This window comes from Rhinoderma darwinii, chromosome 1, assembly GCF_050947455.1.
Source record: "Rhinoderma darwinii isolate aRhiDar2 chromosome 1, aRhiDar2.hap1, whole genome shotgun sequence".
NCBI lineage: Eukaryota > Metazoa > Chordata > Amphibia > Anura > Rhinodermatidae > Rhinoderma > Rhinoderma darwinii.
The window spans coordinates 60,779,443-60,807,125 of NC_134687.1; the positions used below are offsets into that span (position 1 = coordinate 60,779,443).

At 44.0% G+C, this 27,683-nt stretch overlaps 1 protein-coding gene across 2 annotated transcripts in view; it reads left to right on the forward strand.

Moving 5' to 3' along the window:
- DTHD1 (death domain containing 1) overlaps positions 1-27,683 on the forward strand; it is a 68,638-nt gene that overhangs the window by 16,993 nt on the left and 23,962 nt on the right. The window contains exons 3-4 of one of the 2 annotated variants that reach the window (XM_075858974.1): positions 2,022-2,352; positions 5,390-5,569. In XM_075858974.1, coding sequence (XP_075715089.1) covers positions 2,022-2,352; positions 5,390-5,569 — 511 coding nt within the window. The remainder of the gene's footprint in view (positions 1-2,021; positions 2,353-5,389; positions 5,570-27,683) is intronic. The other variant, XM_075858984.1, reaches the window with a different exon arrangement.

A 27,683-nucleotide genomic window follows, 5' to 3' on the forward strand; every position in this document is an offset into this window, starting at 1 on the left:
GGTAACTAAACTTTTAAAAAACTTTTGACATGTCATAGTGACATGTCAGAAGTTTTTATTGGTGGGGGTCTGAGCACTGAGTCCACCGCTGATTGCTAAAACAAAGCGGCAGAAGCACTCAGGAGAGTGTTGTGCCGCTTCGTTTCTGATCGGCTTTCCTTGGAATAGACTTTCTATTGAGCCCACACACCGCTCCGAGAAAAGCAGAAGGCTGATTATAAATGAAGCGGTGTGGTGCTCACCCGAGCGCTTCTGACGCTTTATTTTAGCGATTGGTGGGGTCTCAATGCTCGAATCCCCACTGATCAAAACTTCTGACATGTCACCATGAGATGTCAAACGTTTTTTAAAAGTTTAGTTAAAGGGAATGTGTCGCTAGAAATTTTTATATATTTTTTTTCAGTTAAACCATTATTATTTAAGTGATTACACATTGTTTTATTTTTTTTTAATTTTTTCACAAGTCAGGAAATATTATAAATTAGATTCTAATTGATAACATTTCCATGTGCTGGGCACTAGCAGCATGGTCAATGTGGTAAAGCAACCTCATTGATTTATGCTTCAAATTTGGGGTGGACACACTCTCTCTAGTGTCCTCACACAATCCCCCTCCCTTCTTCTGGCTAGTGCCAGGAGAAGGAAGGGTTTGAATCTTCAACCCTTCTACACTGTGTGCCGCCATTTTCTGAGCGACTGCACAGTGTAGGAGGATTAGATACAGGGCTCAGCAGACTGTATCACACGAACATACACGAACATAATACACACATCACATACACAAACATAAATTACCTGCTGCCTCCGCTGGTCTATGCTCCTATTCCTTGCGCCTGAACATATGGCCGGAAGCCGCGGCCGGAAGTCGTCATCTGACTGTCCGGCAGTTGCTTCCGGTTCACATGAAAATGGTGCCGGATTTTGCTTTGCAAACGAGCTGCTGAGAATGGAACAGCTCCCATTCGTATTCTCTATGGGGTTGTATGTGCCGTATTCCATCTCTGTATGTGTCGTTAATCGACACAAACAGAGATGAAAAAAAAATGGCAGCCCCCATAGAGAAGTAAAAGTAAGAACACAGTAAAAAGTAGAACATGAGAACACAAATAAATACAATATATGTTAATATCATATTAAAAGCAATATGATAAAAAAAAAAAAATTCATGACACCTTACCCTTAACCTTTAAAGGCAATAAACTCATTTTATTGCTACTATCCCTTCTATGTTTTGTAATAGGGCACCAATACAGATTATGCTATCACAATATCTCTATATAGATGGCTCTTCCCAAGACTTATTACTTCCAGTGGCTTCAGCTCTCAAGGAAGTCATCTGGCAGCTGTAATTATCTTGCTTTGGTGTTTATGTATTTTTTTCCTATTATCTATGGATCTCCCTCTTTCTGTATCTGGTAATTAGTCCATATTAACAAATTCTTACTTTTCCTGGCATGTCAGTCTTTCTGTCATTGTCCTATAATCTAATATCTGTCTGTAGAGCTGTGGTATTTCCTAAAATCAACTAGGGCAGTGATTAAAGGAAAAGTTAAAAGGCTGTAACGCTAGGAGCTCTTCAGAAGTGACTGGGTGGCAGGTACTATCTCCCTAGGGTTGTCGAGTAGACAGAAATATCTTTATTTTGTAAATAGAAATGTTTTGCTTGCAACCATAAGGGAATTTTGCAACGGATTCCGCCGCAGAATTCCACCTCTCATTCATTTCAATGGAAGTCGGATGCTTAATTTTCCCGCTAGCTGATTATTTCAGAACGCGGGATTAAAAAGCATCCTGCACGATCTTCCGCCTGAACCTCCTATTGATGTCAATGGGAGGAAGGAATTTTCCTGCCCTCGGCAGGAATAGTTCCGCGGTACATTTTGCAGCGGGACCCGCCACACAAAATCCACCGTGTGAACTAGCCCTAAGAATCAGTAATGAGTGATGTTTACACTTTTTGTATCCTTTTGCTGCATCAACATCATAGAGATTTACACTGTAATTGGGATTTTGTATTACAGGTACACTCTTCCAGATGTGGAGATTGGTGAAGAAAGACTTGTCTGTTTTATTAAAGCACCTCCTTCCATCCTACAGAAGCTACAGTGCAGATCTATGGATGAAATGAGCTCTTTAGTGGTATCGGATTCAGAAGAATTGATCGGAAATGTTTTGAATATATCTAGTCTTGATGATCACGTTAAAATCCCTTTTCCAATCAGTATTTCAATTCCATTTAATAGTCATTACAGAGGAAGCTATAAGGATGTGATGGTAAAAGTCATTGATGAAAAGCTCCAGTCAAGTTATTTAACACCTAGTTCTTTAGAAGGACATCATGGAGAATACAAGGTTAGTGACTGACTCCTGTTATTCTAAATATGGTGACAGATAAATTCTGCTGGATTAGAATGATTTTACAAGGCCACATTTTAGAATCCGTATTCTGTTTGCAACACCCAGATCCCCATGTTTCTACTGAACTAAAGTCTGATCCCCAGGTTCTATGGTTCTATTGTGATCTTAAAGTTGAATTCAGTATAACCAAGGAGGGTATTTGCATCATGGCTGTAATACGGATGGTAAAATATGGTTGTTTGAAACGGGCTTAAACCATTTAAAATTTCGGTGCTGTGTTGTTAGAGCACTGTGATGCCCTACTAAGTAAAGATATACAAAGAAGGAAAGGAAGGTTGGATCCAGCATTCGTGGAAATAAAAGGAATCTTTTTCTAAGTTTTAATTATTCTTGTTAAAAAATAAGAGGTTCGATAGCATGTATAATATCTTGCAATGATAGGAGTAATGGTAGGTAGCCTACGCGTTTCAGACGGTATCTCCGTCCTTATTCATGGCTAGGATGATACAAAATCGCTATTCTCAGAATTGAAAAACACTGTCTCGCTAGTGCTTAGGCTGGATTCACACGAGCTCATTACGTCCGTACTGAAAACATGATTACAGTATGGGACAGTTGTCCGGCAGCGAGGCAGGGACTCCTAGCATTGTACATAAGTATGATGCTAGGAGCCCGGCTCCCTGCAGTGTGTTCGGTCAGGGACTTGCGGCCGAAATACGTCCGTCCATTACGGACATAATGAGCTTGTGTGAATCCAGCCTTATAGGTGGCTATCCTGTAAGCCAATGTCCAAAACTTTATAGAGCCTTGAAACTGACTCAGGCTATGAGCCAAACTAGAGACAATCATCTGTAGACAGCACTGTTGCGGCATTAATGCATCCCGTCAGTAAAAATATAACAGTTATTTTTCCGCTCTGACAGTCGTATAGAAGATAGTACCACAGTCTGATATGTATCTTCAAAGGGTACAAAATACCCCAGCCTATATGAAAGAAGGTAATTCCTTAGTCCAAATCGTGTGCTTTTTGGATTTTTCTTGACTTCTACTTCACTTGAATAGGATCAGAGCTGCAGTACCGCAGCATGGCGCTATACTGTGACCGGAGCCATATGCTTCCGGCGCCGACCACTGCGTAGCTTCCAGAACAGCTGATCAGTGCAGGGTCTGGCTGTTGGATCCACACCGATCATATAATGATGACCTATCCTGCGGATAGGTCATCAGTATTAAAAACCGGCCCCTCCCTGTACAACCCCTTTAAAGTATCATTAAAGAGTCTCTGTCACCACATTATAAGTGCCCTATCTTCTACATAATGTGATTGGTGCTGTAATGTAGATTACAGCAGTGTTTTTTTTTATTTAGAAAAACAATCAATTTTGACCAAGTTATGACCTATTTTAGATTTATGCTAATGGATTTTTTAATGCCCAACTGGGCATTTTTTAGCTTTTGATCAAGTGGGCGTTGTAAAGAGAAGTGTATGACGCTGACCAATCAGCATCTTATACTTCTCTCCATTCACGTACTCAGCACAGTGATCTTGCGAGATCACGCTTGCTGTCACTTACTCACACATTAACGTTACTGAAGTGACTTGAGAGTGAATAGACATCGCTTCCAGCCAGGTCATTTACAGCGTGATCTCGCGATATCACGCTTGCTCTGAGTAAGTCCCACACAAACGTTACAGAAGTGTCGGGATTGAGAATAGACATCCCGTCCTGGCTGGAGGTGATGTCTATTCACTCTCAAGACACTTCAGTAACGTTAATGTGTGAGTAAGTTACAGTACAGCATGATCTCATGAGATCACTATGTGCTGAGTACATGAATGGAGAGAAGTGTATGACGCTAATTGGTCAGCATCATACACTTATCTTTACAACATCTACTTGGTCAAAAGCTAAAAAAAACTCCCAGTAGGACATTAAGAAACCATTAGCATAAATATAAAATAGGTTATAATTTGGTCAAAATTGATTGTTTTTCTAAATAAAAAACACTGCTGTAATCTACATTACAGCAACGATCACATTATGTAGAAGATAGGGCATTTATAATGTGGTGACACAGCCTCTTTAACTTTCACTGAATTTGATACTTTCACGCTGGATATCTCAGTAGGTTCATCTGTAGTCTTATGTAAAAATAATAATTTTTTAGCAAGTTATGAGCTAGTTTAGATTTATGCTAATGAGTTTCTCAATGGACAACTGGGCGTGTTTTTACTTTTTACCAACTGGTGAGTGACTAATCAGTGTCCTACACTTCTCATTGTTCCAGCCCAGCATGATCCACAGCACAGTGTGATTGTGCAGTGAAAGAAGTAAACACGCCCAGTTGCTTAAAACTAAATACACACCCAGTTGGAAATAAGAGAAAACACGCCCAGTTGCTTAAAACTAAATACACACCCAGTTGGAAATAAGAGAAAACACGCCCAGTCGTCCATTAGAAAGGCTCATTTGCATAAATATAAAATTGCTCATAACTTAGCCAAAAATTATCATTAAAAAAAACCAAAAAAACAACGTTAATGTTATCTACATTGCAGCTCCGATCACATGCAATAGGAGATAGGGATTTGATAATCTGGTGACAGAGCCTCTTTAACACGTTAAATACACAGTGGCAAGAAACTTTAACTTGACTTTTTCAATGACTTTTCAATGGCTTTTGTTGCGTGATTTCCCGCTGCAGCAAATTATGAGTGTCAAGTTAAACTTTGTGATATCTGTACCAGTGGCAGGGATTACCTATATGACATTCATGCTCTTGGTTCCCGGCTAGGTTAATTTAGTACACATTGCTTTCTTATCAGCAACTTTCCAAATCTTTAGAACAAAAATATAATTGTAAACTTACTTTATTCTCTAGACATGTCATCCTCAGGTCAGCTCTTACCCTTTATTTTGAGTGTCTTTTAATTATATTTTTTCAGTTAAATGTTATGCGCAGCAATTTCATATTAACATCTTATCTAGGCTTCTTGTAATGTTTTATGTTTGTCATTTGTTTAATGCAGGGGAGTTTTGCAGAGGTTAAAGTGTACAAACTTGGCACCTTTTCTGTAGTTTCATGTTTGAAGAAGGAGAATTTTACTGTTCTTAAAAAAGGATTATCTTTAAAGCTGAGCGTGGATTCACGGATTTCCTTAAATTACCCCCCAAGCTGCTTTAGCTCTTCAGTAATTGTGCAGTTTAAGGTACTGTAAGTCGGAATTTGTATCTTTTCTTTAAAATGTGTTACATCTGGAACATAAATTGTGAGAGTTATTTCCCTGAGCAGCAGTCCTTGAGACAAAAGTGGGAAAGGCATTATTACAACTTAGAATGATTGTAATGTGCTGGCAATGATAAGTACTCCTTAGGGGGTAAGTATTTCAAGATACTGACTTTTATGTACGCACCTCAGATTTCACCATCTGCAGGTATAAAGACTCCTCTATATAATTGATCTCCTAGATGAACTGAGCTGTTTCTTGTTTTAAAAAAATCATAGTTAATGTTCATGGAAATTTGATATTTCTTAAATGAACCCCTTGGGTTGAACACAGAACAGCTGAGTTAGCTATAGTACTGTAGACGAGCGGGTAGTTACCTACCATTAATATCCTGTTAGCAAATCGTATTTTGTGACGCTAATTTAAATTATAACTTTTTAATAAAAGTAATATTACAACTTTAAAATGGGTTTTATGAACTTTTCACATCTCTGTTGTAATTTGCTAACAATGATTATAGTAGAAACGATTATGTTGGTAACATGGTAACGGCACAAGGTTGCAGGGCTTACTACAAACACAGGGCTGTGCAGTACACAAGACCTTAAAGGGGTATCCTGGTTTTTGCAAATGCAGTTTATGGATGTAGCCATCTTTAACTTGATTCTGATAACTTGATGCAGCGTGATATCACACTACAAAAGCCATTGAAAGTCATTGAAAAAGTCAAAATAAGGGATCTAGCATCTGTTTATTTAATGTGTTAAAAGTCAAGGTAAAGACGGCTACATCTGTATTTATTGTATTAAATGTATGCCAATTTTCTAATATATTTTCTGTATCAATTCCTCACAATTTTCAAGATCTCTGCTTTCTGTCATTCAATAGAAGGCTTCATTGTTTACTTCCAGTGGGTAAAAGTCGGTACTGGTCATGTGATGGACACACAAGTGCTCAACTCTTCTGACCTCTGGAAGTAAACAATGAAGGTTCCTATTTTATTACAGCAAGCAAAGATCTTGAAACAGTGAGGAATTAATACAGAAAGTATATTAGAAAAATGAATAACTTATATAATAATCATCCTACTCAGAGGCGTAGCTAGGTGCCCCAGCACCCCGTGCAAATTTTCAGTTTGGCGCCACCCCCCCCCCCTAACCTCTTTCCCGACATCTCCTTCCCCCTCGCCATGTTGGTTTTCTCTACCAATCAATGAAGTGTCATTTCTTTTCCACATTTTTTTATGTAACTCGAGCATAAATACATTTCTACATTTTACAAGCAATATAGTTCTATACACAACACCAGAAAAAAACTCATTACATATATACAGCACCAGAATCAAGCTAAGTACATAAATACAGCTCCAAAACATAGCTCAGTACATAAATACAGCACCAGAACCAAGATCATTACATATTTACAGCACCAGAGCAAAGCTCAGTACATAAATACAGCTCCAGAACAAAGGCTCAGTACATATATATATATATATATATATATATATATATATATATATATATATATATAGTAAGGATATGCTGGGAGTTGCTGTTTCACAAAAAAAATCATATCATAATCATACCACCCATCATCTCGCTGCAGATCATACAGTGACTACAGTACTGATTAGAGGCAGAATAAACATTTGCATTAAGGGACTCACCAGTGGCTTCACAGGTTCTAGTTATTTTTCTCAATCCGGTCCAGACCTCTATGTTGACTTCTCCCGGTCACAGCCCATTTCTGCAGTTTGCCACTTCAGCTTCTCACTTTTCAAACACTTCTACACCTATACACAAAGATAAAGTTCTCATTATACCACAAACTATGCCCCTAATTATAATAGCGCCATACACTGCACCTCTAATTATAATAGCACCATACACTGTGTCCCACACACACACCGTGCCCCCTGTAGATAGTGCCCTCATAGAGCCCCCTGTAGATAGTGCCCCCCATATAGCCCACCCCTGTATATAGTGTCCCACATATAGCTCCCACTATAGTGCTCCACAGATAGCCCACCCCTGTATATAGCCCCCTTGTAGATATAGCCCACCCCTGTATATAGTGTTCCACATCTAGCCCACCACTGTATATAGTGCTCTACATATAGCCCACTCCAGTATATAGCCCCCCTGTAGATAGAGCCCCCCGTAGATTACAAAGCCCCCCTGTAGATAAAACAAACCCCTGTAGATAAAGCCACTCCCGGTGGATAATGCCACACACTTTTTTATTAGGATAAAAAAACAAACTATACAAACTCACCTTAATCCCATTCCTGCGCCGTCCGGCGGCAATGGAGACCTGCTCTCTTCTGCGCAGGTCTCCTGGGGTTGAATGACTCAAGCAGCGCGATGACGTGATCGGGCGATTTTCTTCTATGAAAGGCGCTGATTGGCAGGGCACATTGACTGTCAATCAGCACCTTTAAACGACGCAAGCGGCGCAAAGTAGCGCGCCACTTCAATATAAGAAAGGAGATGTATGGCCGTGCACGGAACGTACCCAGCCATTCATTGCTTCTAATTGTACCTGTGTCCTATAGACACAGGTACAATTATAGTGCAGGAGGGGGTGGTGGCGGCTGGTTTCAGTGGCACCCCCGACCCCTCTGAGGGGCAGCAGGTCGCCGTCATGGACAGTGCGGCCCTGGCACCCCCCTCTAAGTAGCGCCCGTGGCACATTCCCCGCCTGCCTCACCCTAGCTACGGCCCTGTCCTGCTAAAAACATAAACTATTTGCATGATAGGTGATTAATGTGTGATTGCTGGGGGTCCCACCGTGTGTGTACACTGATCAGCTGGACATTGAATAGTGCGGCAGTGAGTATGCATGACCTCCGCTCCATTCAAATTCCTCCTCACCGTGCAATAAGGAGGAATGGGAATTCAGGACCCCTGTTATAGTTATCATCGGGGTCAAAGATTTATGGCCTATCCTGTGGATTGTTCTTAATGGGAAAACCCTTTTAACCCCTTAAGGACGCAGCCTAGTTTTGGCCTTAAGGCTCAGAGCCCATTTTTCAAATCTGACATATTTCACTTTATGTGGTAATAACGTCGGAATGCTTAAACCTATCAAAGCGATTCTGAGAATGTTTTCTCGTGACACATTGGGCTTCATGTTCGTGGTAAAATTTGGACGATATATTCAGTGTTTATTGGTGAAAAATTGCAAAATTTAGTGAAAATTTGGAAAAAATAGCATTTTTCAGAATTTTAATGCATCTGCTTGTAAAACAGACGGTTATACCACCCAAAATAGTTACTATTTCACACTTCCCATATGTCTACTTTAGATTGGCATCGTTTTTTGAACATTCTTTTATTTTTCTTGGACGTTACAAGGCTTAGAACCTAAACAGCAATTTCTCATATTTTTAAGAAAATTTCAAAATCCTTTTTTTTAAGGTACCTCTTGAGTTCTGAAGAGGCTTTGAGGGGCTTATGTATTAGAAACCCTGATAAAACACCCCATTTTAAAAACTAGACCCCTCAAAATATTCAAAACAGCATTTAGAAAGTTTTTTAACCCTTCAGGCATTTCACAAGAATTAAAGCAAAGTGGAGGTGAAATTTGCAAATTTCATTTTTCTTGCTGAATTTCAATTTTATTCATTTTTTTTCTGTAACACAGAAGGTTTTACCAGAGAAACACTACTAAATATGTATTGTCCAGATTCTGCAGTTTTTAGAAATGTCCCACATGTGGCTCTACTGCGCTCATGGACTAAAACACAAGCCCTAGAAGCAAAGAAGCACCTAGTGCATTTTGGGGCCTCTTTGTTATTAGCATATATTTTAAGCAGCATGCCAGGTTTGAAGAGGTGTTGAGGTGCCAAAACAGTAGGAATCCCCGAATAGTGACCCCATTTTGGAAACTACACCCCTCAAGGAATTCATTTATGGTTGTTGTTACAATTTTGACCGCACAGTTTTTTCACAGCACCTATTTGAATTGGGCTGTGAAATTAAAAAAATGTCATTTTTTCCAAGATGTCATTTGTGATCAAAATTTATTATTTTCACAGGGAACAAAATACCCCATTTTGTTGCCCAATTTGTCCTTAGTGCGGCAATACCCCATTTGTGGTGATAAACTGCCGTTTGGGCCCATGGGAGGGCTCAGAATGAAAGGAGCGCTATGTGTTTGTTGGAGTCCAGATTTTGCTGGATTGGTTTTCGGGTGCCATGTTGCATTTGAAGAGCCCCAGAGGTATCAAAGCAATGGAAACCCACAGAAGTGACCCCATTTTGGAAACTACACCCCTCAAGGAATTCAAATATGGTTGTTGTTACAATTTTGACTGCACAGTTTTTTCACAGCACCTATTTGAATTGGGCTGTGAAATGAAAAAAATTACATTTTTTCCAATAAGATGTCATTTTTTATCAAAATTTCTTATTTTCACAGGGAACAAAATACCCCATTTTGTTGCCCAATTTCTCCTGAGTGCAGCAATACCCCATTTGTGGCGATAAACTGCAGTTTGGGCCCATGGGAGGCCTCAGAAGTGAAGTAGCGCTGTGTGTTCTTTGGAGTGCAGATTTTGCTGGTTTGGTTTTCGGGTGCCATCTCGCATTTGCAGAGCCCCAGAGGTATCAAAGCAATGGAAACCCACTAGAACTGACCCCATTTTGGAAACTACACCCCTCAAGGAATTCATTTATGGGTGTTGTGACCATTTAGACTACATAGTTTCTTCACAGAACTTATTTGAATTGGGCTGGGAATTAAAAAAAAAAATATTTTTTCCAATAATATGTCGTTTTAGCTCGAACATTCTTATTGTCTCCATAAATAAAATACTACATTTTGTTGCCCAATTTGTCCTGAGTGCGGCAATACCCCATTTGTGACGATAAACTGCTGTTTGGGCCCATGGGAGGGCTCAGAAGGAAAGGAGCGCTATGTGTTTGTTGGAGTACAGATTTTGCTGGTTTGGTTTTCGGGTGCCATGTCGCATTTGCAGAGCCCCATAGGCTATAGGTATCAAAGCAATGGAAACCCACCAGAAGTGACCCTATTTTGGAAACTACACCCCTCAAGGAATTCATTTATGGGTGTTGTGACCATTTTGACCCCATAGTTTTTTCACAGAACTTATTTGAATTGGGCTTGGAATTAAAACAAAATTAATTTTTTCCAATAATATGTAGTTTTGGCTAAAAAATTTCTTATTTTCACAAGAAATAAAATACCCCATTCTGTTGCGCAATTTGTCCTGAGTGCAGCAATACCCCATTTGTGGTGATAAACTGCCGTTTGGACCCATGGGAGGGCTCAGAACGAAAGGACCACCATTTGGCCTACTGGGGATTTTCTCGTGCAAAGTCATGTGTGCAGAAGCCCCAGTACAGTTGAAACCCGCAAGAAGTCACCCCGTTTTACTACACCCTTAAGGCATTCATCTAGAGGTGTAGTGAGCATTTTGACCGGAGAGATACACCCCATAAACTGTAATGTGGGTTCTCCCGGGTATGGCAATACCCTCAATGTGGCTGTTATCAGCTGCTTGGGCACACAGCAGGGCTCAGAAGGGAAAGATAAGGGGGGATAAGCTGTGCGGAGTGCATCAGGGTAAGTAGAATTGGGGTAAATTATAAAACAAGGGATGTATGATAAATGTTAAAACACTTTCATACAGAGCTCTGGTTTTTCGGGACACGCGTTACATTGATATATTGTGTCCTCCCTTATACCCCTCTTATAGCAGACTTTGCACCTCTTTTGACTTTTTCCCTTCTTGCCAGTTTGGGGAACTTCTCCTGGAAAGAGTTGTCCTGGTACGATGCATGTGGCCTCGCTTCCAGAAGTACTGGGTGCCCCCCCGTTCCTGGTCCCTAAAGATTAGGTTCTTGATAATCACCTCTTGAAATTCCAGGAAAGTTCCCCTCTGGCCTGTACATCGACGTAGCACGTACACATTGTACAAAGCCATCTGTATGATGTGCACGGCCAGCTTCTTATACCACACCGCATGGCGCTGTAGGGCTTCGGGACTTGATCTGACAAGTCCACCCCTCCCATGTACCTATTGTAGTACAGAATGCAGTCTGGTTTAGGGGTCTCTGTACTGGTACCTCGTACAGGTACATGGGTACTGGTGTGACATCTCTCTTGTCTTTGTACTTGACACACAATATGTTGCTGCTAGAATGTGCCCTGCGCTCACCCCTTCTTGTTTGCCCTGCAGAGTCTTAGGGAGGCCTCTCAGATTTCTTCTAGCAGTGCCGCATGCCACAGGACTGGAAGCGAGGCAGTTGAAGAGTGGGACGCCGGTATAAAAATTATCCAGGTAGAGGTGGTAACCCTGGTCCAGCAGTGGGTGTACCAAATCCCACACAATTTTTGCATTAACTCCCAGTAAGGGGGGGGGCATTCTGGGGGCTGAGCACTGGTGTCCTTCCCTTCATATATCCTAAACCTGTAGGTATACCCGGATGCACTCTCGCACAGCTCATACATCTTCACGCCATACCTTGCCCTCTTACCCAGCAGGTACTCGCAGAATTGAACCCTCCCTTTAAAATCCACCAAGGACTCATCAATAGAAATACACTTCTTGGGGGTGTATGCTTGGGAAAACCGGGCACTGAAACGGTCTAATAGGGGTCTCCGTTTATACAAACGGACAAAACTGGGGTCATCTCGGGGTGGGCACGGCTCATTATCAGTATAATGTAAGAAGCGAAGTATTGCCTAATTTTTTATTTTTTTTTAGGTTACAGTTAAGTTCTGAAGTTGCTTTGATGGACCTATATATTAGAAACCCCTATCAAACACCCCATTTTAGAAACTAGACCCCTCAAAGTATTCACAACAGCATTTAGAAAGTTTATGAACCCTTTAGGTGTTTCACAGGAATTTAGAGCAAAGTAGAGGTGAAATTAAAAAATTTTTTTTGTTAGAAAAGCCTCTTTATACCATTTTTTTTATAACACAAAAGGTTTTACCAGAGAAACGCAACTTAATACTTATCGCTCAGATTCTGCAGTTTTGAGAAATATCCCACATGTGGCCCTAGTGTGGTAATGGACTGAAGCACCGGCCTCCAAAGCAAAGGAGCACCTAGTGGATTTTGAGGCATCCTTTTTATTAGGCACCATGTCCGCTTTGAAGAGGTCTTGTGGTGCCAAAACAGTGGAAACCCCCCAAAATTGACCCCATTTTGAAAACTAGACCCCTTGAGGAATCCATTGTAGTTTTCTTGGGGTGCATGTGGCTTTTTGATCAGTTTTTATTCTATTTTTAGGTGGCGTGGTGACTAAAAAACAGCAATCCTACTATTGTTTTTTTAATCTATTTTTTTTACAGCGTGCACCGTGCGCTATAAATGACATATTCACTTTATTCTGCGGGGCGATACGATTACGGCGATACCAGATGTTTATAGTTTTTTTTATGTCTTATGGCGTTTACACAATAAAATAAGTTTTGTAAACAATCATTCACTTTTTGTGTTCCTTATTGTAAGAGCCAGAACGGTTTTATTTTTCCATCAATAAAGCCGTGCGAGGACTTATTTTTTCCGTAACGAACTGTAGTTTCCATCAGTACCATTTTTAGGTACATGCGACTTTTTGATCTCTTTTTATTCCATTTTTTGGGAGGTGAAGTGACCAAACAATTGTTATTGTGGTACGGTTTATTATTATTTTCTTTTACGGCGTTCACCGCACGGGATAAATAACGAAATAATTTTGTAGTTCAGGCCGTTACGGATGCGGCGATACCAATTATGTATAGTTTATTTGTTTGTTTATATATTTTTATTAATAATAAAGGACTGATAAGGGAAAAGGGGGGATTTTTACTTTTAAAACTTTTATTTTCTTATTTTTACACATCTTTTTTTAACTTTTTTTTAACTTTATTACTTTGCCCGATTAGGGGACATGAGGGCAGGAGGCCCTGATCGCTATTCTAATACACTGCACTACATGCGTAGTGCAGTGTATTAGAACTGTCAGCTACTCACTGACAGCAAGAATAGTGGGTCCTGACGTTGTCAGGACCCACTAGGCTTCCGTCGATGGCAGAGCCGGACGCCATTGTTTGGTGTCCGGTTGCCATAGCCACCATCGCCAGCCGCTATCGCGTAGCAGGCTGGCGATTGTAGCTTAACCCCTAAAAAGCCGTGATCACTATTGAACACGGCTTTTAAGGGGTTAATCAGCGGGGACACAGCGATCGGTCCCCGCTGTAGGAGCTGTGACAGCTGCTGTACGAGACAGCAGCTGTCACAGCTCCTGTATGTGTCGAAAGGACGGCCGAAATGGCCGTTATCCCCGCGACGTAATAATCCGTCGCTGAGCGCTAACGATACAGTTAGCGCGACGGATTATTACGTCGCTGAGCGCGAAGGGGTTAATGATACAAAGACACATCTTTATTTCCTGAAACTGTAATACCATTTAAACCCCTTGATGCACCAGGATGTGCCCGTACGTCCCGGTGAGGGGGTTGAAGTATGAAGCGGGCTCACACCCTGAGCCCGCTCCCTATGCTGCAGGCGTCAACTGTACATTTCAGCTTACACCTCGGACTAGCGGCTAGGAACAGAGAAAACGCTGATCCTGGCTGTTTAACCACTTAGATGCCGCAGTCATTAGCTACAGCGGCATCTAAGCCGTTAGAAATAGGGGGCGGCCCCCACCGTCAGACTACTGACTCCCCGCAACGTAATCGTGGGATGCAGATAGTTGTCATGGCAGCCTGGGGGCCTAATGAAGGTTTCACAGGTCTGCCGTTTTTATGCTCCTGTTAAGTCCTGCACCTGGCAGGGCTTAACAGGAGCCTTAAAAAATGGCAATATACTGCAATACATTAGTATTGTAGTGTATTGTACGAGCGATTTGATGATCGCTGGTTCAAATCCCATAGGGAGATGCATAAAAAGTGTTAAAAACAGTTAAATAACGTTTTCAGTGGTATACAAAAAATAAAAAGCATATTAACCCCTTAGTGACCACTAATACGCCTTTTTACGTGATTCACTAATGGGCTTTAGGCTAGGCTGACGCCTTTTCACGTCAGCCTAGTCTAAGTCCTGCACGGGTCTCCCGTGCAGGCAGGAGCCGGGGCTCTGCTGTCTGATGACAGCTGAGCTCCTGCTCCAACGCCCGCGATCGAAGTTTAGTTCGATCGCGGCCGTTTAACCCGTTAAATGCCGCCGTCAATAGCGACCGCGGCATTTAACTTTGTTTACAGAGGGAGTGCGCTCCCTCTGTCACCCATCGGCGGCCCGCGAATGCAATCGCGGGTCTCCGATGGGGTGTCATGGCAGCCGGGGGACTGATAAAAGCCCCCAGGTCTGCCCTGGACATATGCCTGTTAGGACGCGCCGGAGGCACGTCCTAACAGATTGCCTGTCAGATTTACACTGACAGGCAATAATGCTCTGGTATACGAAGTATACCAGAGCATTATAGCAGCGATCGGAATATCGCACAGTAAAGTCCCCTAGTGGGACTAATAAAATCAGTCATCAAAGTGAAATAAAGATAAATAATAAAAGTTACAGTAAAAAAATAAATAAAACCATTTTTTTCCATAAAAAGTGGTTTTATTTAGTAAAAGTGTAAAAAAAAAAAAAAAGTACACGTATGTGGTATCGCCGCGACCGTAATGACTCCAATAATAAAGTTAATATGTCATTTAAACCGCATAGTGAACACCGTAAAAAAAAACGCAAAAAACTATGGCGAAATTGCAATTTTTTTCCATTGCCCCCCGAAAAAGTCATAATAAAAATGAATAAATAAGTCCCATGTACCCCAAAACAGTACCATTCTAAACTACGTCTTGTCCCGCAGAAAACAAGCCCAAAAAATCACTACATTGATGGAAAAATAAAAAAAATTACGGCTCTTGGAAAGCGACGAGGCAAAAACAAATAATTTTAGTTCAAAAGTGTTTTTATTGTGCAAAAGTCGTAAAACATAAAAAAACCTCCACATATGTAATATCGCCGTAATCGTACCGACCAATAGAATAAAGGTAACATGTTATTTACGTCGCATAGTGAACGGCGTCAATTTAAAAACGCATAGAACAATGGCGGAATTTCAGTTTTTTTTTATAATCCCCCCCAAAAAGGTTAATAAAAGTTAATATAAAAATTATATGTACCCAAAAATGGTGCTATTAAAAAGCACAACTAATCCCGCAAAAAACAAGTCCTCATACAGCTATGTAGACGAAAAAATAAAAACGTTATAGCTCTTTGAATGAGACTATAGAAAAATGAATAAAATAGCTTGGTCATTAAGCCCTAAAATGGGCTGGTCACTAAGGGGTTAAAAGTTCAAATAAAACAGAAACAAATAGGAGGGTTCCTCCAGCTCAGCCTAATCACAGATGTGTGGTATCGCGCACGGGTCCTCGTGTTGGCACACGTATAAACATAGAAGAAAGGTAAAGAATGGATCCAGCGCTGAGTTCTTTTGGATCTGTTTAAAATAGGAAGCTTCTTCCAAGTTTTATTGTCAAAAGGGATAAAAACAATTGCGGTAATGGTAGATATTCCCGGAGTACAATGGAGGGATTGTAGCAGTGTGAGCGGTGCCTACGCGTTTCTAACGCCTACTGCGTCCTTAGTCATGGCCTCATTTGTACTCTGGGAATATCTACCATTACCGCAATTGTTTTTATCCCTTTTGACAATAAAACTTGGAAGAAGCTTCCTATTTTAAACAGATCCAAAAGGACTCAGCGCTGGATCCATTCTTTACCTTTCTTCTATATTCAAATAAAACACCTTTTCCCGTTTTTCCTCTATAAAGTAATCTAAAACAGAAACAAAATTTTTAACTTCCACGAGGAACGCCGTAAAGAAATACAATTTAAAACGCCAGTATCGCTGTTCTTTGATCACCTTAGTGCTAAAAAAAGGTAAAAAACGGATCAAAAAGTCGTATGCACCAAAAAATGGTAACAATAAAAATGACATCTCGTCATTATAAACCCTCACACCGCTCAATCAACAAAAAAATAAAAAGGTGCTGCCTGTCATAATATGGCAACACAAAACAATTTTTTTTAACAGTTTATTCTTTGTAAAAGTAGTAAAACATTTAAAAAACTACATAAATTTGGTATCGCCGTAATCATATTGACCAGCAGAATCAAGTTAAGTTGTCATTTTTAACCGCACTCTGAAAGCCGAAAAAAACAAACCCCCCCCCCCAAAAAAAAAATTGAATAATCACAGTATTTTCTAATTCCACCCCACAAAGATGTTTTTTTTTAAATTTGCCAGTACATTATATGGCACTTTAAATAGTGCCAATAGAAACTACAATTCCTCCTGCAAAAAATAAGCATCCACACCGCTCTATTGATTGGAAAATAAAAAAGTTATGACTCTTGGAAGGCGGGGAGTGGAAAATAAATTTTAAATGAAAAATGGCTGTGGCGCCAAGGGGTTTAATAAGCAGTCCATAACAGAATATTTACAGGGAGATTGTAAAGTCTTCATACTTAGGGAATAGTGGACTTCATATTTTCCATGGTCCTATGCAGTAATTTCTGGGGTCCTTAGCCCACTCAATTCATGGTGTACCAGGGAAAGTTAGTGAACATGAATCACATGAAGGAACACATTAGTTGTCACGTGCATAACACCCAATGTGGTAACTTCATTTCTACATGGCAGGTATAAAGAGAGACACATTTGTAGAGAAAGAAAATATGGATTGAATACAGGGATAGTTTGGTAAAATGTGATAATTTCCCCTATGTATGCTGATTTTTAGATCACTACGTAGTATGGAGGAAAAGTACAAGGAGGTGGCCCAAAAAGGCAAATCAGACGTGAAATACAGTTATTCTTGGAAAGTACCTTCCTTACTACTTACACCTCTTGCACACGACCGAGTGTTTGAGTGTCCGTTTTTTTCATCCGTTTGTGTCCGAGTACAATACGAGTTGCATCCGTGTCCGTTTGCGATCCGATCCGAGTATCCATTTTTTTGCATCCCTTTTCGTCCGAGTACCATCCGTTTCTGTTCCGTTTTTCACTGATCAGTGAAAAAAAATTAATGGTGTCATTTTGTCAAAAATGTTGTTCCAACCCACTGAAAACACCCACAGGAAAGTCACATGGTGTGCCAGATGCCATTTTCTCTGGCTTTTACAACATACAGAGCATTATTAAATACCTCTGCTTCCTTGCTCTTGGTTTCTCGCATTTATTGGCATATTGTAAAGGATCTGCCAGGCACAACTTCTGTTGGGTAATCAGTCTGCACCTGGTTCTATGACTCCATCTTCCACCACTCAGGATGGCGGGCTTACGAGTGGGAGAGCCTATCGCAGCCTGGCCAGACGGAGCTAGCTCCCGCCCTCTGTCTATTTATACCTGCCTTTCCTGTTCCTCCTTTGCTTGTGATTCTTCTCGTGTGGTTTCCTGGCCTTGCTGCAGCTTCTAGCTATTTGACCTTGTTTCATACTGACCCTGGCTTACTGACTACTCTCCTGCTCTGCGTTAGGTACCTCGTACACTCCTGGTTTGACTCGGCTCGTTCACTTCTCTTGTTGCTCACGGTGTTGCCGTGGGCAACTGCCCCATTTCCCTTGCTTGTGTCCCCTTGTCTGTTTTTCTGTCGTGCACCTACTGAGTGTAGGGACTGTCGCCCAGTTGTATCCCGTCGCCTAGGGCGGGTCGTTGCAAGTAGGCAGGGACTGAGTGGTGGGTAGATTAGGGCTCACTGTCTGTTTCCCTACCCCCCTGTCATTACCCATATTTTATCTTGCAACATGTGCTCATCATCTGCGGAAGATTTATTCTTGGCCTGGCTTCTCTCTCGGCCCTTGGAAAGCAATCTGACATGCTAGAAGAACCAACGAGGAAGAGGAGGAGGTGCTGCGTCAATCCCATTGTCTCTCAGCGGGCCTGCAAGTGACACTTCCATACCCTGTACAATGACCTTCATCAGCACCAGGAGAAGTTTCACTCCCTTTGTCGGATGACTGTCCGTACACTCGACCGGTTGTTGGAGGCTCTGCGTCCTGGTCTCACCTACCAGAACACCAATATGGGATTCTGCATATCACCTGAAGAACGGCTCATTATCACCTTGAAGTAAGCACACACACTACCCCTGTACCCCATGTGCTCCTGATACAGCTAGCAGTACCATGTCACCCTGATAAGGCTAGCAAAAGTGTGAATGGCCCTTTGTTCTATCACACCCTGTCACCCTGGTACAGCTAGAACTACAGTAAATTGCCCTGTGCCCCATCCCACCCTGTCACCAGGGAGGAATATGACAGTTCTGTAAAGGATCTGCCAGGCACAACTTCTGTCTATACGCCCATGGGTAATCAGTCTGCACCTGGTTCTATGTCTCTGAGACTGACTCCATCTTCCACCACTCAGGATGGCAGGCTTAGGAGTGGGAGAGCCTATCGCAGCCTGGCCAGACGGAGCTAGCTCCCGCCCTCTGTCTATTTATACCTGCCTTTCCTGTTCCTCCTTTGCTTGTGATTCTTCTCGTGTGGTTTCCTGGCCTTGCTGCAGCTCCTAGCTATTTGACCTTGCTTCATCCTGACCCCGGCTTACTGACTACTCTCCTGCTCTGCATTTGGTACCTCGTACATTCCTGGTTTGACTCGGCTCGTTCACCTCTCTTGTTGCTCACGGTGTTGCCGTGGGCAACTGCCCCATTTCCCTTTGCTTGTGTCCCCTTGTCTGTTTGTCTGTCATGCACCTACTGAGCGTAGGGACCGTTGCCCAGTTGTACCCCGTCGCCTAGGGCGGGTCGTTGCAAGTAGGCAGGGACTGAGTGGTGGGTAGATTAGGGCTCACTGTCTGTTTCCCTACCCCCCTGCCATTACATGTTCTATTTTTTTTTAGCATTTCCAGATTCCTGGCAACTGAAAATACTTTTTCCTCACTCCCCTTTGAATTTCTGTTGGGGACCAGTGCCATAGGAAAAATAGTCTGGTGGACTTGTGATCTTATATCGAACATACTTAAGGAGATGTTGATACCTGTGCCCACGGCTGAAGACTGGCTGTGTATCGGCGACGGGTTTATGGACCATGCACAGTTTCACAATTGCATCGGGGCACTGGATGGAAAGCATATCCGTGTCAAGAAGCCGCCGCACTCCAGCTCTTGATTCTATAATTACAAACAGTTTTTCTTGGTGGTACTGTTGGCTTCGGTGACAGTTCATACCGGTTTGTAATTGTGGACATTGGGGCCTATGGAAGCACTGCGGATGCTCACATCTTTAGGGCTTCCAGAATGGGGCAGCGGCTTCTTGACAACCAGCTTGCCCTCCCTGAGCCCCGCCTACTGCCCGGATCATCTGGAACACCAGCACCCTTTGTTGTAGTTGCTAATGAGGGCTTCGGTCTGTCCACTCCACGTGATGCGCCCATACCCGAGGCGTGGTTTGGATTACCGGAGGCGCATTTTTAATTACCGACTTACCAGGGCCCATCGGTATGTGGAGCGCGCCTTCGGGATTCTGGCTAACAAATGGAGGATTTTTATGTCTTCCATCCAGATGGATCCGGACAATGTAAACCTGGTGATTCAAGCTTGTCTCATTCTACATAATTTCTACAGGATTTATGATGCAAGTTTGGACGGGAACATAGAACAAGGGACCGTCTCGACAGTCAATGAAAACCAGACGATGTACGGAAGACATGGTTCTGCTGGAATTGCTCACCGGGAAGTATATGCAGACTATTTTGTTTGCCCCTTGAGGGAGCGGTTCCCTGGCAGTAGGACTATGGTCGCACAGGTCTATAATTTTTTTTCTGTCTCAGGGCACTTGCTTCTGTTTTTTCAGAGTTAGTTAGTTAATTGTTTATTTATTGTTACATAGAGTAGGGACTCGCAAGACAATGAGGACCCTTGATGAGGGTTGTGAACTTACATATTTTTGCCAAAATACTTTTTCTTTTACATTTGTAGTTTTTATTTTTAATCCACTATTTTTTTTACAAAAACTTGAAAATTATTTAAACCTCTTTTGTTTAACATAAATAGGTCTTTAACCTGTTGTATTTAGGCAAAAATTAAACTAATACCACATTAAAAGAAGGTTTTATCCAAAATAATAAAAATGAATACCACCTTAATTGTCTGTGTATATTTTATTAATATTTTAATTATTTTATTTCAGGCTGTATCGCCAGGACGCTCCAGAGATGGTGCATAGTTGCGTGTTAAATGTTTTGAACCTGCTCCTATATCCGGAATGTTGTTTATCCACCCCCAACTCCCAAACCATAAATGACACCATGCTAAATATATTTTTTTTAGCTTTTTAAAAATCACCCTTATTTTCTTTTTTCGGCTGCTAAAAGTACTCATATGCACTAACATGGTGCTAAAAACAAATAACATTGCACCAATATGGTGCTAATTATCAAATTTTCAAATGTAAAAAAAAAAAATACTACTCAAACTGGTGCATTGTTGGCACACCTGGACTAGCTGATGACCCCTAAACACGATCTGGCCAAATAGTTTGCTTGCTGGGGTAAGAAGGCCCAGGGGGAGGAGCAGCAGTGCCTCCCTCTCCTCGATCTGGCCCAAACTGCTGGCTAGGCTAAGAAGGCCCAGTGGGAGGAGGGCAAAAATAATCTGGCCTGTGAGCTGGCTTGTCCTGTGTATATAGGAGAGGTGAGCTTTCATAGGCCATTGGCCTAAATTGATGGTGCTGTGGAGCAGGATATGGGGCAGGTGGCGAATGGGTACCAGAGACACCTGACTCTGCCAACTTGTTTAAACCCCTAAAAAACTCCCTAGAGTCTTTGGGAGATTTTGTAGCCTCCAGGACTGTAAGTAAGGCCTTTTTAGTAGCCAACAGGTACTCAGGGTCAACTTGCCTAAGATGGGGAGTAAGGCTTTTAAGGAAGCATTCCTCTGCATCCTCAGGCTTCTGGCACTCTCATAAGAACCCCAGGATTCGGCATCAATCCGAGCCATGTTCCGGTTCTGCCACTCTTCCCCTGCACCTCTGATTGGTGGACGCTGGAGGTGTATGCCAGTAGTCCCTATGGCAGGAGTAGGGTCCCTCTGTGACTCAGCTGACTGAGTGCTGGCAGGAGATGGGGTATGGACAATTTGTATCTCATCACTGTCCTCTTGCTGCTCCTGTTGTCGAGCCAAGTTGTCTGCTGTGCTATTTAAAAAAAGATCAAAAATGGAAATTAATACACCTTAGCATGATACGGTGCACACATAGCGCACTATAGCAAGATATGATGCACACATAGCACACTATAGCTGTCAAGATGCGGGGTGCGGACCCACAGGGCCGTACCGCATAGCGGGACGGCAGCTGACCAAACAGGTATAGTACAGAGTCTATAGTCCAGAAAGGGTACCTGTGGCAACTTGAACACTAGCAAATCAGGCTAGGCTGTGACCAGGCGGCGGGTTGACGTCAGGCGTGGCGTAGCAGAACAGGCGTGGAATGCAGCACAACACGACAACAGCTCAGCACGGTACTTGATCTGGATAGCACGGGAAACAGGATACAGGAACAGGGAACACTTGGGAACTAGAAGACACTAGGAGACCATTTGCAAGACAAAATTTGGGTAACGAACAACACTCAGGCAAAGAAAAAGAGGGCAGAGCCCCTTTTATAGTCCAGTAGCATTCTGGGCTTGATTGCAGACTTCCTGCAATTATACGCGCACTGGCCCTTTAAGACCGTGCACGCGCGGGTGCGTACGCCCTCCGGGAGACAGTCTCGATACCAGGAAGTGAGTGCCGACGCCTCACTGGGGGACGACGCTGCAGAGAACACACAAGTCCACGGCCACGGCCGTCGAGGGGTAAGTCGGAACGACGGGCTGTGGCCATAGACGTTACAGTATCCCCCCTCTTACGCCCCCTCTTCTTGGGACCAGAGCGGGAAAGAAACTTCCTCATGAGGACAGGGGCATCAATGTTTTCCTCTGGCTCCCAAGACCTCTCCTCTGGACCGAACCCACTCCAATCCACTAAATAAAACGTCCTTCCTCCCACCTTCTTGGTGGTCAGAATCTCCCTTACTTCAAAAGTATCTGACGAGCCGCCAGGGGCCACTGCGGACCTACGAGTCCTGGAGTAGCGGTTCAGGACAATGCGCTTCGGCAAGGAGACATGGAAGGAGTTAGGGATCTTGAGGGTAGGAGGCAGCCGCAGCTTGTATGGCACCGGGTTAATCTGTAGCAGGATTTCAAAGGGTCCGAGAAACCTAGGGGAAAATCTGCTGGACGGCACCCTCAGCCAGATATTCTTTGAAGACAACCATACCTTCGTACCTGGAAGTGACGCAGATAATTCTCCATAATCTGGTTAACCCTCTCGAGTTGCCCATTGGATTGGGGATGATAGGCCGAAGAGAATTCCAACTTTACACAGAGGAGACCGCAGAGTGCTCTCCAAAATTTTGAGGTGAACTGGACCCCTCGGTCCGAGACAATATGCAGGGGCAAGCCGTGTAGACGGAAGATGTGTTGAATGAAGAGTTCGGACTATTGCGCAGCAGAAGGCAGACCAGTCAAGGGAACAAAATGAGCCATTATAGAAAATCAATCCACCACCACCCAGATCACACTGCAACCAGTAGAGAGAGGGAGATCCGTGACAAAGTCCATTGCAACATGCTGCCTGGGAGCAAAGGGCACTAGCAGTGGTCGAAGCAAACCAGCTGGTCAGAAGTGGGCAACTTTATTTGCTGCGCATACCGTACATGAGGAGACAAAGTCCATGACATCTTTGGGCAGCGTGGACCACTAAAACTGGCGGGCGATTAGATCTTGGGTCTTCCGAGCCCCCCGCGTGACCTGCCAGCCTGGAACTATGACCCCAGCAAAGGATTCTTCCTCTATCTGCCAGACGCACAAAAGTCCCTGCCGGAGGAATGTCTCTAACCTTCAGATGGTTCACAGAGAAGATGCAGGAACGACCAATAAAATTCTGTGGGGACTCCACAGTGTCCTCTGTTTCAAATTACCTAGACAAGGCATCGGCCCTCACATTCTTGTCGGCAGGTCGTTAGTGAAGTTCGAACCAGAACCGAGCAAAGAACTATGACCACCTGGCTTGACGAGGATTCAAACGCTGGGCCGTCTGTAGGTAGGTCAGGTTCTTGTGATTCATGAAGACCAGGATAGGATAAACTGCGCCTTCCAGTAGGTGTCTCCACTACTGCAGGGCCAGCTTGATGGCCAGTAACACCCGATCCCCAATAAAGTAGTTGCGCTCTGCAGAAGAAAAAAGCTTGGAATAGTAGCCACACACCACAGTCTTGCCCTTCGAACCTTCGAACCTTTCTGAAACAACAGTTTACCAGCACCAACAGAGGAAGCGTCCACCTCGAAAACTGTAGGGATACATCAGGGTGGTGAAGAATAGAGGCTGACGTGAAGGCTTTTTTTAAGGATTCAAATGCGTCTTCTGCCTCCAGAGTCTACACTTTGGCATTCATACCCTTTTTAGTGAAGGTGGAGATGGGAGCTGTCAAAGATGAGAAGTTGGAAATGAACAGCCGGTAGAAGTTGGTGAATCCCAGGAAACGTTGTATGGCCCTTAAGCCTTGGGGGCGTGGCCACTCCAGGACAGACTTTACCTTCTCAGGGTCCATCTTGAGACCCTGATCGGAGATGATATAGCCCAGAAAGGGAAGATACTTTTTTTTCAAACACACACTGCTCCAGCTTGGCATAAAGATGGTTCTCTCTTAAAAGAAACAACACCTGGCGGACATGACTCTGATGGGTTACTGGATTTGGGGAAAAAAATCAAAATGTCATCGAGATACACCACAACACAAACATAAAGGAGATCACGAAAAATTTAATTGACAAATTCTTGAAACACTGCCGGGGCGTTACACAGGCGGATGGGCATAACTAGGTATTCATAGTGCCCATCACGAGTATTAAAAGCAGTCTTCCACTCGTAAACTTGACGAATCTGGATGAGATTTTAGGCCCCCCGCAGGTCCAGTTTAGAAAAAAAAATTGCCCACCGTATGCGATCAAACAGTTCAGAAATCAAGGGCAATGGGTACCTGTTCTTCACCATGATCTGGTTGAGGCCTCAGTAGTCAATGCAGGGTCGGAGGGATCCATCCTTCTTCTTGACAAAGAAAAACCCGGCTCCGGCCGGGGATGAGGATTTACGAATGAAGCTGTAATGACGGGGGGTAGGGAAACGGACAAGTGAGCCCTAGTCTACCCGCCACTCTGTCCCTGCCTACTTGCAACGACCCGCCCTAGATGACGGGGTACAACTGGGCGGCGGTCCCTGCGCTCAGTAAGTGCACGACAAACACGACAAACATACAAGGGAATACAAGCAAGGGAAAGGGGCAGTTGCCCACGGCAACCAGAGTGGTGAACGAGCCGAGTCAAGCCAGGAGTGTGCGAGGTACCAAACGAAGAGCAGAAGAGTAGTCAGTAAGCCAGCGTCTGTATGGAGCAGGATCAAAATAGAAGGAGCTGTAGCTGGTCCAGGAAACCACACGAAAAGAATCACAAGCACCGAGGGACAGGAAGGGCAGGCTTAAATAGACCAAGGGCGGGAGCTAGCTGAGTCTGGCCAGGTTGCGATAGGCTCTCCCACTCCTAAGCCTGCCAGCCTGAGTGGTGTAAGCTGGAGTCAGTCTCAGGGATGTAGATTCAGGTGCTGACTGATTAATTATGGGAGTTAACCCCGAAGCTGTGCCTGGCAGATCCTTTACAGAAGCCCCTCTCCAGATTCTCTTTAATGCAGACAGACATAGACTGGGTCTCCGGCAAGGAAAGAGGGTACACTCTACCGCGAGGAGGGGACGACTCAGGAACCAAGTCGATCAGGCAATCATATGCTCGATGTGGCGGCAAGGTCTCAGCTTCTTTCTTTTTTGAAGACATCAGAGAACATAGAGTAACAAGAAGGCAACCCAGCCAGTGACTGAAGCGGAGGAGGCTGCGGTGGCTGGAAATGACCCAGACAGCGGTCGAGACACTTGCGACCCCACTGGAGAACCTCTCCAGAGTTCCAATCCAGGACTGGAGTGTGCAAACGGAGGCAAACCCAGCAGCACGGGGTTGACGGCCTTGGACAGGACAAACAGGGAGATGAGCTCAGAATGAAGAGCTCCCACTCTTTTGAAGTCTTAATGGTTTGGTCACAGACAAAACTGGAGAAGGCAATGGCAGTCCATCCACCGAGGCAACGATCAACGGCCTTTCCAGCAGGATAGTTGGCAACTGAAGAAGATCCACAAGGTCTTGGCAGATGAAATTGGCTGCAGAGCCAGAGTCCAGGTAGGCAGAGACCAGATGGGGTCTCTCACCAGCAATGATGGTTACGGGAATGAACAGTTTGGAGGATAGTTCTGGATTAAATGCAGTAGCGCCCAGGGTTGTCTGTCCAACCAAACCTAGGCGCTGGGGTTTTTTGGCTTCTGAGAACACAGGCGCACAACATGGCCAGCGAGGCCGCAATATAAACAGAGTCCAGAGGTGCGCCTGCGCTGTTTCTCCTGGACAGAAAATTTTAGCCGATCCACTTGCATCGGAACCTCGGGCAAAGCAGTAAAAGGAGGCAAGAGGGGTTGCTGGAAGTTGGGCGCCAGTCTAGGAAGCCATCTCTCCTAATGAACCTCATGAGATCTCTCCCTGCACCTTATGTTCACCCGAGTGGCAAGCAGAATCAGGTCGTCCAAGGCAGGTGGCAGATCTCGAGCAACAAGTTCATCCTTGATCTCGGGCGATAGACCATGCCAAAAGGATTCCACCAAGGCCTCATTTTTCCAGGACTGTTCTCCTGCCAAAGTCCAGAACTGGATGGTGTATTCGCCCACGGAGGTGTCCTCCTGGCGAATGTTAAAGATAGCAGTGGCTGCCGATGAGACTCGTCCTGGCTCCTTGAAAACTGTCCGGAATAACCGCACAAACCCCTGGAAGTCTTGGGTCTCGGGTCCCTGACGCTCCCAGATAGGGTTTGCCCATGCCAGGGCCTTGCCGACAAGCAGAGACACGATGAAGGCGATCTTGTTTCCATCCGTCGGAAATGCTCTGGCGTGCAGAGTAAAATGGATATAGCATTGATTCAGAAACCCCCGGCACGTACTTGCGTCTCCATAGAACCGATAAGGTAATGACAGCAAGAACCGAGGATCCGAACCGGAACTGCCAGGAGGTGTAGCAGGAGGCTCGATCTGATGAGCTTGCATAGAGGCAGGAAGGGAAGCAGCTAGTGTCCCTAGCTGCTGTGCCATGGAGTCCACTGCGACATGAAGTTGATCCTGTCTTGCTTGAAGATCCTGCAGGTCCGCCTGCATGGCTTGGGAGGGTGACATGCCCTTGAATTGACCAGTGGGATCCAGGACCTGAGCGTACTGTCACGATGCGGGGTGTGGACCCACTGGGCTGTTCCGCGTAGCGGGACGGCAGCTGCCCAAACAGGTATAGTACAGAGTCTGTAGTCCAGAAAGGGTACCTGTGGCAAGTCGGACAGTAGGAAGGCAGGCTAGGCTGTGACCCGGCGACGGGTAGACCTCAGGCGTGGCATAGCAGAACAGGCGTGGAATGCAGCACAACACGACAACAGCTCAGCACGGTACTTGATCTGGATAGCATGGGAAACAGGATACAGGATACAGTAACAGGGAACACTTGGGAACTGTAAGACACTAGGAGACCATTTGCAAGACAAACTTTGGGTAAAGAACAATGCTCAGGCAAGGAACAAGAGGGCAGAGCCCCTTTTATAGTCCAGTAGCATTCTGGGCTTGATTGCAGACTTCCTGCAATTATGCGCGCACTGGCCCTTTAAGACCGTGCACGCGCGGGTGCGCGCACCCTCCGGGAGACAGTCTCGATACAAGGAAGTGAGTGCCGGCACCTCACTGGGGGATGATGCTGCAGAGAACACACAAGTCCATGGCCACGGCCTTCGAGGGGTAAGTCATAACGACGGGCCGTGGCCATAGACGTTACAATAGCATGATGCGGTGCACACATATCGCACTATGGCATAATACGGTGCACACATAGTGCACTATAGCATAATACGGTGCACACATAGTGCACTATAGCATAATATGGTGCACACATAGCGCACTGTAGC